We start from the raw sequence: 13,884 nt of genomic DNA on the forward strand, positions 1-13,884 counted from the left end.
CTTAGTCATTTCACCACAACATAATAATAACAAACAAATATATATTTCAAACAAACTTGAATTAGACCTAGAAGTGTCATTGGTTTGAAGGCCACATAATTCATGAAAAAGGGCACACATAAGTGTGGAAATGATGTAATTAATATTGTATAAGAAAATGGGGTGGCCTACATTCCATATATAGGGTAGAGAGAGAGAGAAAAGATGTTACACTCCCTTCGAGTTGGAGCATGCATATAAAACATGTCCAACATGGTGCACATGAAGTCATATGTTGGGAAACTGCTTGACTGAACTGGCATGCAACATAGTGATATTGCATTTGAGTATATTGTCATGTATTTAGTAGAAATTCACTTTTATCTTCTTGGTGCACTCAGGGAAGGTGTTATTTATAACAGCGAAGCTAACTGATCATTGTCTCAATACATTGTCATGTAAGATTCTACTCAAATGTCTAATTTAATAATAAGATATCAGGTCCACATCTTTCCATATGAAATGACATACATGCCTTGGTTTTTACTCTACTTATAGTTGTTACACCTATCTTGGGTGAAAATTATCACCTAGTGTAGCTAGAAATAAATTGCGGCAACTAAAATGAGTGTAGATTCTAACCTTGACAACGTATCAAAATAATCATAAATCTTAAAGTGCCCATTGATAAATAGATCCCCTTCCAAGTTTATGTTTGAGACACACCAAATATCATCGGCCACCAATCCAATGCACATGGCATTGATCATGCATAAATTCATTGAGTAACCCACATTATAGACAATGTCAGTCCCGGTGATCATCAAATTTATCAATTGCCAAAAAATAAGATGCCAATATTGATTGATATCCTCTTGAATAGTAGTATCCCAAAAATCTAATTTTTAATAATCAAAGAAATTTCTGGTATGAACCTTTAAAGACTTGACTCCAACAAAACTTCTAATATATAGCAGCACTGATTTAGCAATATCCCCCATGCTTCTATCAGATTTCAATCCCCAATACTTATATGGGTTTATTCAATTTCGTAATAAATAGATGAGGCTAAAAACATTTATTGGCATTAAAAGAATGTCTGTCATTACTGATTTGATAACATCCAAATATACTAAAAATAAAACATCAGTTTATATCCTATTAAATAGATAATAGGATTTATAATGCATGCTAGAAAATCTTGCCTTGTCAAAATCTAGATGAATTTATCAAACCATACATGAAAATTTAGTTTATAATAGTGTGTTTAAAGTGACAAGTCGAAGGAATATTCCCTTGAGAAACATACCCTTGATGATTCTCCATATGAACATGATCAATGAGGTTACCACATCCAAAATGTATTAGGCAATTCTAAATAATGAAGTTTCCATCGTGAATGGAGTTGAGACAAACCACTAGAGATAATATTTGATTATAATATACATCATAAACTAAATCAAATCACAATATCACTGGGTTAGCTTTGTGATGACTCAATAATGTAGTTATTGTACTTGAGAATAAATACCTATCTAACAGTAACATCATTAATTCAGATGGAATTAAACCAGGACCCAATTGTGGAAATCAATGAGTTAAATGACCAAGTCCACTCCGAATACATGCATAGGTTCAAGATATGACTTGGGAATCAAAATAAAGGCAATGGATTGAGTAAATACACAATAAGAGAAATTAAGATGTTCGTAAGATAAAAAATAAGAAATAAGATTATGTTTGGAATTATGTTTACCTTTCCCATAGAAAAATGGGATGGGAAAGATGATTTTGGTGAAGCCCTATTCAAAGTTGATGTTGAATAACTCGTACAGACATATGCTCATGGTTTTCCAATATAGGATCAGAAAGAGGGAACATGGCTAATGTGAGTGTCCTCAGAGACATTATGTTGGTCATAAAAATAGCCAAAAAATACAATTTCACCAGGGTGAGAAAATAATTTTGACAAGTTGGGCATGAGGTTTCAAAAAATGTGACACAACCAAAAACTTGAGGACGAAGAAATAATACTTCAGGTTTTGCATAGATATAATAAAGGGGAAACCTTAACACTGAAAGGGGAGAAATAAAGTTGTTTCAAAATATAGGTGTTATAATGAAGAGCATCTTTTGAAAGCTAATGAGGGAATTCCATTTCAAAGATCATGGTGTGAGTGAGATCAAGCCAAATGAAGGCATCTTAATCATATAACATCATTTTGCTAAGATGTGTCTGGAAAATACATATGATGGATGATGCACATAACACCCAATCATCTATTAACCAAAATTGAACATATATGAGAGCATTACCAACATGAAAAATCTTGGATAAGGTGGAATATTGGGTACAGAGTGCCAAAAATATTTCATAATCATAAATCAAAATTGATAGAATTATATTTGCACTATAAACCAACTACATGTTCCACATCTCGTTCAATATATAAACACAAATATATTCCTTATTATGCACATTCAATGCTTATAATGAAGTTCAGTAATATGCAAAATGATTAGTGAATAGCAATAAAATCATAACATGGTATTCACTACTCTTTAAATGGATACTCTTGAGAAGAAAATTGGTCAATGTGTTTGATATTCTAACTAGTATTGTGTCAACACTAAGGAGAGATAACGGATGATTCATAGTGAAGAATACACTAAATTGACTGTTATGATGACCTCGATGGTATTATACATCGATGCCATCCAGTTTGATTTATGACACAATTGTGTGAGAGGTTCTCACGCCTAAGACAGAAAAATATATTATGGATGGAAAATTTTAGCTTGACATATTACATATGAGTTTCTCATTGTGGGATTTTAGTTACAATGAGATGAAATGAAGAAAAATGTGAATGAGCATGATTAAGTGGTCAAGACAGGATATTTCACCTTTCGTACGAGAGAAAAAAATTTGATGAAGCCTTCCATCGAGGTAGTAAAATTATCAAAGAAGTAATTCTATGATGGTTTTACAATGCATGCCTCAATTAGATTTTGCTGATTAGGGCTTGATAGTTGACCATACATGAATTTTACATACACAATAGGGTGATGATACAAAGATTCCATATAAATTTTGACTAACTTCATATAACTTCTTGCGTACACGAGGTAGGTTGTCGCTTCAGTTGTTTGAAACTCAACATATTGATTATCTTCATCCAATATTGGTTAGGATATTGGATATTATTAATTAATTGGGTTAGAATTAGGGTATGGAGTCATCAACTACATTACTGGATATGGGGTAACACATGTAAGATTGATTGGATGTTGCATGATACTTTAAATAAAAGGGTTTTACAAGAAAAAATAACATTATGAGTGAAATGAAGGAAGCCCTAAAATAAATATGCCCATGATAGTCTTCATTTGGGTACCCCTCCTCTCTCTCTCTTCCCTCTCCTTGGCTGCTTTCCCCTCTCAGCATGATCATAAGTATCAAATGATCATCTTAGAGTGATGGTAGTGCTCCTAGAGTAGACAATAATGAGATTCAATGTGTCGAGGACCACATGGATATTTTCCAGAAGCCCAAAAATTTTATCACTCACGGTGAGTTTTTCGAGGAACCAAAAGGATAAAAATTTGATTGTGTGCAAGGTGAGTCAATCTTTAACAGTTTCATTTTAATTTTAAGGGTCTGTTGCGATTCATTTTTATTTGATTGCATGAAACCTCATCAGATTGTTGATCATGGTAAAAAAACCTTTAAAGATCATGGGTGTGTTATTTTAGGAAAGAGAACAAATATAATCTAGTGTATCCATAAAGTACCCTATGATAAAAAAATCCCAAAATTGAAGTGGGCTGTGAGGGTCGTCATATATGACAACAGATTAAACAAAAAGTTTTTACTCTAGGAATAAGATCACAAAGAAGTACATATCACATTTGTCAGTATCCAAATAGCAGAACAAAAAATAAAAAAAGGAAAATGGAAATATGAGATAGTTCTTGACACAATATATCAAGATGTCCAGTATGATGATCTCAAGGAGAGATGAATTGGTTGACCTGACCAATAGAAAAGGTATCATATCTATACAATCTTGAATAAGCTCATAACTGCCACACACCCCTTTTTGCGTCCCAAACTAGTTCTATTCCCTGTTTTTAGGCCATGAACATAATAAAATATGATTAGAACATAAATAATCTTTGAGAGAGCTAGATAGAACATGGTAGTGGCCATGACTCATGATAAGACATGCACAACCATCTACGGTGGATATTGAGGAGGGTTAAGGAGAATGAGAAAAAGGGGTAAGAGGGATGGTTGTACTTGACGTATGGGTGTACATGTCTCTGTGTCAATGGTCCAAGAAGCACTCTGAACAGTTGCAATATAACAATACTTCAGGGGCAAGGGTGGCACGAGTCACCACATAGGTTGATAGCATGGATGAATGCTCATGTTTAAGTGTGAATTTCTCTCCCCCTTTCTCAATTGCCTAGTTATTTTGACCATGTGAAATGTCTACATTGAGTTATCTCTCTTAATCATAAAATCATGAGAATTTATCAAGAGCTGAGGGAGATCTCACATTTGGAACCAAGGGTGTATGTGTAATATAAGCTTTATTAAAAAATACAGGAATTTTGAAGATCAAGCGTCAGCTTCTCACACTTTCATATTTTTTAAGTTAATTTTCAGATTCTTAAGATCAAGACCTTTACTCTCATAATTTGATTTTTAATTTGATCTTATTCCCAAAACATTTAAGCATATTTCCATCTAAAAAATACATCTAAAAAAGTGAAAAATAGACAAAATCGCAAAAGTGATATTGAGTTATGAGTTTTAAAAACTTATTTAATATTACTATAGAATTAATCATAAACTAAAACATCAAAGCCCTGTACTGTCAACTGAAAACAAGTTACTACATTTTGATTATTTTGCTGCTGGCTCCGAAACAAGGGATGAACAATGAAGATGACTAACCCAAGGAAATCATATACCATGAGTGAGATCATAAAGCATTAAAACAAGACCGTAGGTTTTTCATCATTCGTGGATTTTAATGAATGGAGTTAAAAGGTCTAATCAGCTAACTAGAACAAAGGAAAAAAAAATTTTAAGAAAAAAAAAAGATGCCTGACTTCCCTTGGGCCAAACTGGGCTAGTTTTGAACAGTAACCTGGCCCTTATTAAATTTGAAGTCCTGCTCGAAGCCCTCTGTGAGTGCTGGCTATGGTGCGTTTTTCCCTCCTTTCACGTCTCTCTTCTTCAACATTGGCTTCGTCAACCATTGAAGAAGCAGACGGCGGCCTTCTTCACCTTTGGGCAGCGATCCCACCGTAAGTTCATTCATACCCAGATGCTTATTTGATTGCGCGAGACACATGACGCTGTAAGTTCATCTTCTCTTCTCTGCAGGTTATAATCGTTGCAGTATCATCTTCTCGGAGCTTCGGTGGACAAAATTTCAGTTCTTTTGATCTGGGTCCACGCGATAGTTGGTCCAACTCGTCGATGTTTTGCCTCAGTGTCATTGAACACGACCTTAGACTGCCACCCCACCTGCTCAGCCTTTCGCTTCATAAGGCCATAAGAGGGGAGCTTGAAAATCTCTTCCTGGACAAGGTAAACTGTATATCTTTACAATTCGCTTTGATGTGTGTGACTGATTTGGTCTTTTTTTAATCTGAAAATCCCTGAAGGTAATTCCGAACTTGGGTCTTTGTGTATCTGTTTACGATATCAAGTCCATCGATGGTGGATTCATCTTTCCTGGCGATGGCGCGTCGACATACAATGTGAGTCCTTGGTGAATTCTCTCGTAGGGAAGAAAGATTTATTATATCTTCATGTTCCTATTCTTTTATTTTATCTTCAGGTTGTGTTCAGGTTGGTGATGTTTCGTCCATTCGTTGGGGAAGTTTTGATTGGAAAAGTCGATTCATCTAGTGAGAGTGGCCTGAAAGGTACCTGTCTGAGTTTAGCGGTTCATTCCTTTTGTCTATTGAGTGCCATTTTTTGGCGATTTTCATGGGGGATAATTTTTTTTCACCCTCTAATGTCTACTTCTAACTTTCTTATGTGTTTTATCCCATTTACTCGAAACTTGTGTTTGATTATTTGATGGAATTTTTACGTCATCTCATTCGACTGATTTCTTAGTCTGGGAATATACTTTTGATCTTTCTGACGTCTGTGATTTTTAAGAAGGTTCTGAGCTCTGGGGTATTCAATTTTTTTTATTTTCTGACCTACGATTATCCTTGATATGTTTATCAGTGTATGTGGGTTTGACATATATTCAAGAACTGCTTTTTACTTTCAATTTTGCATTTTTACGCATGAAATACAGCTATCATGTCTGCAAAGGAAGGATTTGAAATTTTCTTTAATGGTACCCTCAGATTTCTATTTTAAATTCCATTGTATTTTAAGTAAAATAATTCTCGCTCTGTATTTTCCGAAGTATGAATGTTTCGGAATATGATCATTACATCCGATTTACAGTATCCGTTGGGTTCTTCGATGACATTTACACCCCTCGGCATCTGCTTCAGCAACCATGCAGTTTGTGAGTGTTAATTTTTCCTTGTAGGAAGGATTTCCTTGAGTGTTAAAGGAAGGATTTGAAATTTTCTGTAATGGTAGCCTCAGATATCTATTTTTAAACCCATTGTTTTTTAAATAAAATAATTCTCGCTCTGTATTTTCTGAATTATGAATGTTTCGGAATAAGATCATTACATCCGATTTACAGTATCCGTTGGGTTCTTCGATGACATTTACATCCCTCGGCATCTGCTTCAGCAACCATGCAGTTTGTGAGTGTTAATTTTTCCTTGTATGCACCTGTATTTTTAGTTTTCTGAAGTTTCAGAGTATAACGTTTTTCTTATCATTCAAGGGGAAAAGATGGAGTATGGACTTGGGACTTGGAAAACGGTTCTTCGCTGTCGCTCGACAATGATGAAGAGGTTTTTTCCAGGATAATTTTCCTAAGTTCATAGGACTTGAAAATTTAAACGAGCTTTGTGTAGTGATTGCGTTTCTTTGGTGTCTCACAGATACGTTTCCGTGTTAGCAGTGTTAAGTATCATCCAATTCCAGTGTCTCAGGATGAAAACGCAACTGCATTTATTCCCATGGAGATAATTGTAAGTTCTTGAAGCTTTGTTCTGGCATGTTTGCTTAGTTTTCTTATTTTTTTTTATCGACTGGACCTTAGTGCTGTGTAATATGGGGAAAGTGGCTTGTCCTTCCGTACCCTACATCCGAAAGTGTGAATTATTTGTTTTGGGCAACTGTTGCTATGGCATTAATATTTGAGAAAACCTGAACGTGTTTATTAGAATGTTTTATGTGACTAAAGAAATAATGATTTGCGTTATTTAATATTCATTACATTACAAGATTGGGCGTAATTGCATGAACGCTATTTTTATTAGATGAGTACTAGAGAAAAAACTTGAATTGGGTCATTATCTTGACCTGTAAACAAAAAAATCAAAACTTTGGGGCATTTTTTCAAAACCTGAAAATTTGCTCGGAGTTGTATGATGCAATATCGACCTTTTCTATCGTCAGATATAGGACCGGAAATTTATTCAACATATTAAATTTATTTGGAGAAAAACGGAATACTTACTCGATTTCACTGTCATACTTTTAAAACCCATGAACATTTGTTCTTCTGTTCAGCACTGAATTTTAGACCTGACTCGCCCTTCTGCCATGTTTTTTAAGGGGGATATCTATGGAGATGCCTTGGGCTTGGTCTCGTGGTGGGACGAATAATTGAAGGCCGTGGGAGGACAAAATAAGAAGGCAACTGACCCACTGTTCACTATGTACAACATTTTTCTCCAATATTTAAAATTTTGATTCTGAGAGTCAAGATAAACGGAGCTCATCACTGCCCTCGTGCATCTTTTGAGAGTATTATCCATCTCCGTCCTATTTTGTCCAATCTGCAAATTCAGGGAATGTAGTTTGCAAGTTATTTTACTGATAATACAGCGAGATGGTGATGGAGTAGGGATGGTCGGATCATGGTGATTAGAGGTTGCACAATTGCTGCGAGGTGCGGTTTGAATTTTTGAACCTCACTTTGCACAACCCGCTGAGCATTTGCCGCGTCCACTTTCTAGGGCAAAGCAAATGGGCAGTTTTGATTGGTTATTCCTTAAAAAAACATAAATCAAATAAATGACTCATGTGGGTGATTGGTCAATTGGTTCAGTCTATAAGGTGAAGTCATATTTTTGGTATTGAATGTAGTGAATATTTTGGTGTTGTCCCGTGATTTTTTGTGTAATAAACTCTCCTTGAAGGCTTGGGACTGGTTGTGACCCTTCATCCGTCTCCTCCCTTAATGTCATCAGTCCCACCTAATCTCTCTGATAGAAGTTCGTGCAGTGCGGACTGAAAATTCCCACCAAAAACCCTTGTGTGTTCGGTGTGAATTTGTGTGGAAATTTGAATTGCACTTTACACAGATTCGCGCAAATTTCCCGCACCATGGTTGGAATCATGATGAACATGGCGCTGATGATGCCAGCTGGCGGCCCGCCGCTGGGGTACTTCCCTGCTATCTCTCTGGAAATGTTGGTGGTGGCGTGTCTTCGAGGCGATGATGCTGTACATGCCCTGGCCCCCACCACCAGTGGTGTCTTATTTTCCTCTGCCCGGAAGTTCACTCACTTGTTAAGCGACGAAAAACACACACAGCTACCAAGTTATGCTGAAAATTCTGATGAATTCACACATTCGCAACGCGCAAGGCTCTGTGTAATGTGCGGTGCAGTTTAGCTGCTAGGTATTAGACGTGCTGCACATTACATGGTTTTCGCACCGGTCGCACGAGCGGACCTACCCTACTCTGGGACAGAAACACTGTCCCATTCCATCCCGTTCAGTCCTTCCTAATCCGTCATCCTTCCCTAATCACCCTTCTCCTGGAAGTGCAGGGACACGGACAGGACGGTTTTTTTGTCCCAGGACGAAAAAATCATCCCGTCCGCGAGGTTGGACGAAAATCTGAACGGAAATTCGTCACGAGACCTCCGGACTGGACAGTTTTCGTCCACTCGGACGAAAAAACCGTCCCGTCCGCGTCCCAGCATGATTCCGGACGGGACGGGACGATATTCGTCCGTCCCGTCCATCGTCGTCGGACGGGACGATCCGGAACTATTCTTATCATCTCTTCTTATCGAATGGCTGCGAAGGAGGAAAGGAATGGATCGGACGGCTAAGATGGGAGAGCACTGTTCTTGGGAAAAAGGCGGGTTATTTAAATTCGATCAAGGTAATCTTTAGTCGATGGCGTCTGTTCTTCGTTCGGAGAAGATTTCTCGAATTTGGTGGTGCGGCCATCAGCGTGGTGGAGTTTCTTCTTCGAGATTCGGAGCTCCTCGCGAAGCGTTTCTCTCGTCGCGTGGCTCGCTCGTTGCTCCGATCTGCGCTATTTCTAAAATGATGGGATCTGATTTCTTCAAGTTTGGGCCGTATAAGATAAATCCGAGCGAGGTTTTCCACTCCACTGATCTCTCCTACGCGATGGTGAACCTCAGGCCCCTGGTACCTGGTAGGATTTCGCAATCTAGTCGATTTTCTATTAGCGTCAACTTATGACTGTTTTTGGTAACGTCTGATGATTTTACTCTATGGTCCCGCTCTCACCGATGGTTATTTGCTTTGTATCGTTCTTGAGAAGAAAACTTGATGCCTTCGTTTAGGGAATATTGGCCTCGGCATTTGTGTGAAGTCATGTTGAAGTAGTCCCGATTCCTTTTTTTCCCTGGATCTGATCTACCCCGAAGAATGTCTCTGATTTTTTAGCATGTTCCCGTTTTTCTGTCCCTTGTTCCATAATCACCGTGATCGACTTGTGGTTGAAGAAAATTTAGAATTCATGAATAGTCGTGGGACCGTCCTTTCATCACTTTGTCTTTTGGACTATATTATGTGCGAGATGACAGGAAACGAATGGAAGCAACAGTGCTTTCTGGATAAATTTTCTGCTCAGTTTCGATCATTTTTTAAGAATGATGCGGGAGTCGCATGGAATTTTGAAGGATGCCTTCTTAATTTAATTACCTACGCGTTTATTCGATGCTGGAGAATTTGTTATAGTCGTCCTAATCAGATCTCGTTCTGCTTTATGGGCCTCCTCTGGAAGTTATCTCAATTTAGCGGTTAGTGGCTGCCTTGAAACCAACCATGAAGCAAAAGAGAGTTCATTTCACCCTTCATCCCGCCATGATTTGCTCTTTGTCAGTGTAGATATCATGCGCACCATTGTAGGTTCAGCGAGTTATATTTCAATGCAAAAAAAACACTTGGCCCCTCTTGCCGAACATACTTAATTAGCCCTATCATTATTTGACATACTTGGGCTATAAGTTTTTGTATCAACCTTTCGATTGAGTTTCTCACTTTTTGCTAGACTTTTCTTTTACATATCTCTAATCTCTACATTCTATCAATCCAAACCTGGGTATTTTGCTCTTGTGTTTTTTCCTCATAATGGCTAAGAATGCGTCCACGAATAAAAATCAATGCTTTGATGGATGTTTAACTATTTGAAGGAAAATTTAATGTATGTTTATGCACTTGACTAATTCTGAAGGTTTACGCAAATTTGTGATGATGATTATATTTCGATCTCTTGAAAAATTCAAAGCATTATTACTTTCTTTGATCATCTCCGCTTAATTTTACAGGTCATATCCTTCGACGTGAGGAGTGAAGTTTCTCTGTGCAACTACACTGTTCATCATCTACAATCTTACTTTCACTCACCTAGCGACCAGAAGAATTTTTTTACGTTCCTAAATACTAATTTCATATGAGCGTACTATTTTGGATATACTGCTCTTAAAGATGAAAATTTAAAATTTCAAAACAAGCGTAAGTTGTCAATAAAGGATGTCAAAAAAATATTATTGTCTTGTCAAGCGATCTGGAGCATTTATAGCATTTCTGCACCTTCACATGTGGAAAACTTAACTTGTTGTACATGTGCTTGTGTGCCCAAGGCGCGAAGTAAAGAGGTTTACTGATCTCAAGGAGGAAGAGATCAGTGACTTGTGGGTTACAGCTCGTGATGTTGGTTCTCGAGTTGAGCAATATCACAAAGCCTCTTCACTCACTTTTGCCATTCAGGTAAGTTTAAAGTTCAGTGTTCTTTATTTTATCAGCATCTATAATGTTGAAGCTTATAGCTAGCCTGTCTACTTTCTCTTAGTATTCTTATTTTCTGTCCTGAATTTGTCATTTATATTAAATTTCTGGCGCTTTATTTACTTCTTTTCATCATACATTATGTTAGATTGTTCATATTAAAATCTGAATTCCATTGTTCCTAATATTTAATTCATAGGATGGAGCTCATGCTGGACAGACTGTTCCTCACGTCCACATTCATATTCTCCCAAGGAAGACTGGTGACTTTGAGAAGAATGACGAGATCTATGATGCAGTATGCAAATTCCACTAATTTTATGTATCATATATGATCATGGTTTCTAGATACTGAAGCGCTGCCTTCTGTTCAGATTGATAAGAAGGAGAGTGAGATGAAAGAGAAGCTTGATTTGGATAAGGAAAGAAATGATAGAACCTCCGAAGAGATGGCTCGTGAAGCGAATGAATACAGAAGCCTCTTTTCAAAGTTGATATCGTGATAAGGTGCGATATGCATTCTTCGAATTCTTTTTGAATTATGTTTATTTTCTTCCCTATTTTATATGACCCTACAAATTGGGGTTGGATGATGATGATCCTTGTCCTGGTTTTCAGCAAAGGTCAAAACCCCCAGCTTAAGTTTTGTCCAGTTTGGTCTGATCTAGTTTAGGTCTGGTCTCCATCTAGTCAGGTTGACTAGTCAATTTCAAATACATAATAGAAAAGTCAAAAAAGTAGGCATGAATTTCCCGATGAAGGAATAATGTACTTAAAAGTACTCTATAAAGTCTATTTTAAAGAATAAAAAGGTTTCCACTATATAATTGGTCACACTACAACTGGCTGTGTTCCATGTTGCTTGTGACCGGACATTACTTAGGTGTCTTGTTTCTTCATCATCAAAGAACATAGAAAAACATCAGAAAAAATCATTTAAATGAAAAAATACAGTAAAATATCAAATAATAATCACATTACCAAAAAGTGAGCGCCCAATTTTTAGTATTTGTTGTCACCCACTCAGATTTATTCACTTTGGCCTCATCTTCTTTGTATTCTTCATTTCAAAGTATGCGTGCATTTTATGTAAATGGCAGACCTCTGTAAAAAGTGATGATCTGCCATCCTGTAGAAAATGTGCTCATGGAACACTTAACATTTTATGTAAATGGTGGGTCTCTTTAGAAAGTGATGATCTCCTATCATTTTCATTACTATTTTTTGTATTGTACTCCAAGATTGTAATGGTAATGGACAATGGAAAGCCTGAGTGTCATCCATATTTTATATATAAAACAGTGTAGTTCTTTTTATACTATTTTTTATATAATGCAATTGTCATGTTAAGTACATGGTCTTTTATGAACTTCACTAATCTCAAGGTGATTAGAGTTGGAGAGAAATGTGAATAAGAGCTCAAGCCAAGATTTATAGTTGGTAGGGCATAAAACTGTGAGTTGCTAATGTTTGGAAAAAGGAGGCTAGATGAATCATGAATATGGATAAAAACCTAAATTCAAAAAATCATAGATCAAACAGAATAATAAGATTACCAAATTTATTTAACGATGAAGTAAAAGACCCACCTCAAAGGCTCGTAGCAAAGATATATCACAAGGAAATACAATGTCCCCTGCTATATAGCCAAGAGTAGTCAAGTAGACATGTAGGGAGCGCAAGGTGGAAGTAGGGAGTAGGAAAATAGATGTACGGAATAAGGAGTGGAAGAATGGAGCAGTAAAGCTTAGCAAGGACAGGAAGCCACTAGTCTGGAGTGGAAGTTTGGATTGACACCTGGTTCAAAGTCAAGTCGGTAGATCTTGATGGATAGTATGTAGCCTTCAAGCCAATCACACCATCATATTTTATTTAAGTTCAATGAATAAAATATTACACTCATTATTATTCCACGAATGGTATTACGTCAGATCTTGATGGATAGTGTGATGTTTATAATGAAATCCACGAATATGTGTAGTGTCATAGTGAATTATGATGAAACCATAAATAGTGATCGCTAGTCTTTGAACATGTACTCTAAATATTCCCATTCAGTGGATAGTCAAGATGGACATCAAATATTCTAGATACAATAATAATATAGTATCCTACTTCCATGATAAGTATGGCCGCAACTGTGGCCGTTAGCATGGAGACACTAAGGATGGATAGATGGTGGGTATTCTTTCAATAAAAAGTTCATTAAATTGGTCCTTATGAATCCCTAAATGGTATTACATCCATCAGGTTGATTCATGTCATGGTTGTATAACTGATCCATTGACATGAGACACTAACAATATCTCATAGATTGAAGACTATATTTTGACCAATGCCACCACAGGATTCCATTAAGTTTTGGCTCATATATATTAAGGTTAGGGTACTCCATTAAGTCTTAGCTCAGGCATATTAAGGTTAGAGTTAAGGTTAGGATTCCATTAAGTTTGCCCTCGACATAAGAGGAGCTTGACTCAAGGAAGACGATGCAGCAAATCCCTGGCCAGGATTGCTAGATGGTATTCTCCAATAATCCCCATTATGCATTAGTACTAATCGAATGATATATTAGGGTTTCACGATCAACCATACTCTAAGTTGATCGAGAATCATGCTGAATGAATGATTATACATATACGGTGATCGATGATGGTAAAGGTTCCATCAGAGAGTTCTAACACCACTTGGTATCTTCTAGAGCACAAAGTGTAGCTTAGCACTCGACCGGCTGGAAA

General features: G+C 36.9%; 2 protein-coding genes across 2 annotated transcripts; both read left to right on the plus strand.

Moving 5' to 3' along the window:
* Window positions 1-5,181: 5,181 nt before the first annotated feature.
* Window positions 5,182-7,961, plus strand: LOC144707617 (RNA polymerase Rpb7 N-terminal domain-containing protein). Its single transcript, XM_078580828.1, has 8 exons — window positions 5,182-5,301; window positions 5,381-5,587; window positions 5,665-5,760; window positions 5,841-5,928; window positions 6,720-6,783; window positions 6,867-6,936; window positions 7,027-7,116; window positions 7,706-7,961. Exons 2-8 carry the CDS (start codon window positions 5,477-5,479, stop codon window positions 7,754-7,756), a joined length of 570 nt encoding a protein of 189 aa, XP_078436954.1. The 5' UTR covers window positions 5,182-5,301; window positions 5,381-5,476; the 3' UTR covers window positions 7,757-7,961.
* A 1,307-nt stretch (window positions 7,962-9,268) lies between these two features.
* FHIT (FRAGILE HISTIDINE TRIAD) lies at window positions 9,269-11,798 on the plus strand. The gene is made up of 4 exons (XM_078580838.1): window positions 9,269-9,550; window positions 10,982-11,128; window positions 11,346-11,444; window positions 11,521-11,798. Exons 1-4 carry the CDS (start codon window positions 9,284-9,286, stop codon window positions 11,647-11,649), a joined length of 642 nt encoding a protein of 213 aa, XP_078436964.1. The 5' UTR covers window positions 9,269-9,283; the 3' UTR covers window positions 11,650-11,798.
* The last annotated feature ends 2,086 nt before the right edge of the window (window positions 11,799-13,884 follow it).

This window comes from Wolffia australiana, chromosome 1 (assembly GCF_029677425.1).
Source record: "Wolffia australiana isolate 7733 chromosome 1, ASM2967742v1".
Classification (NCBI taxonomy): Eukaryota; Viridiplantae; Streptophyta; class Magnoliopsida; order Alismatales; family Araceae; genus Wolffia; species Wolffia australiana.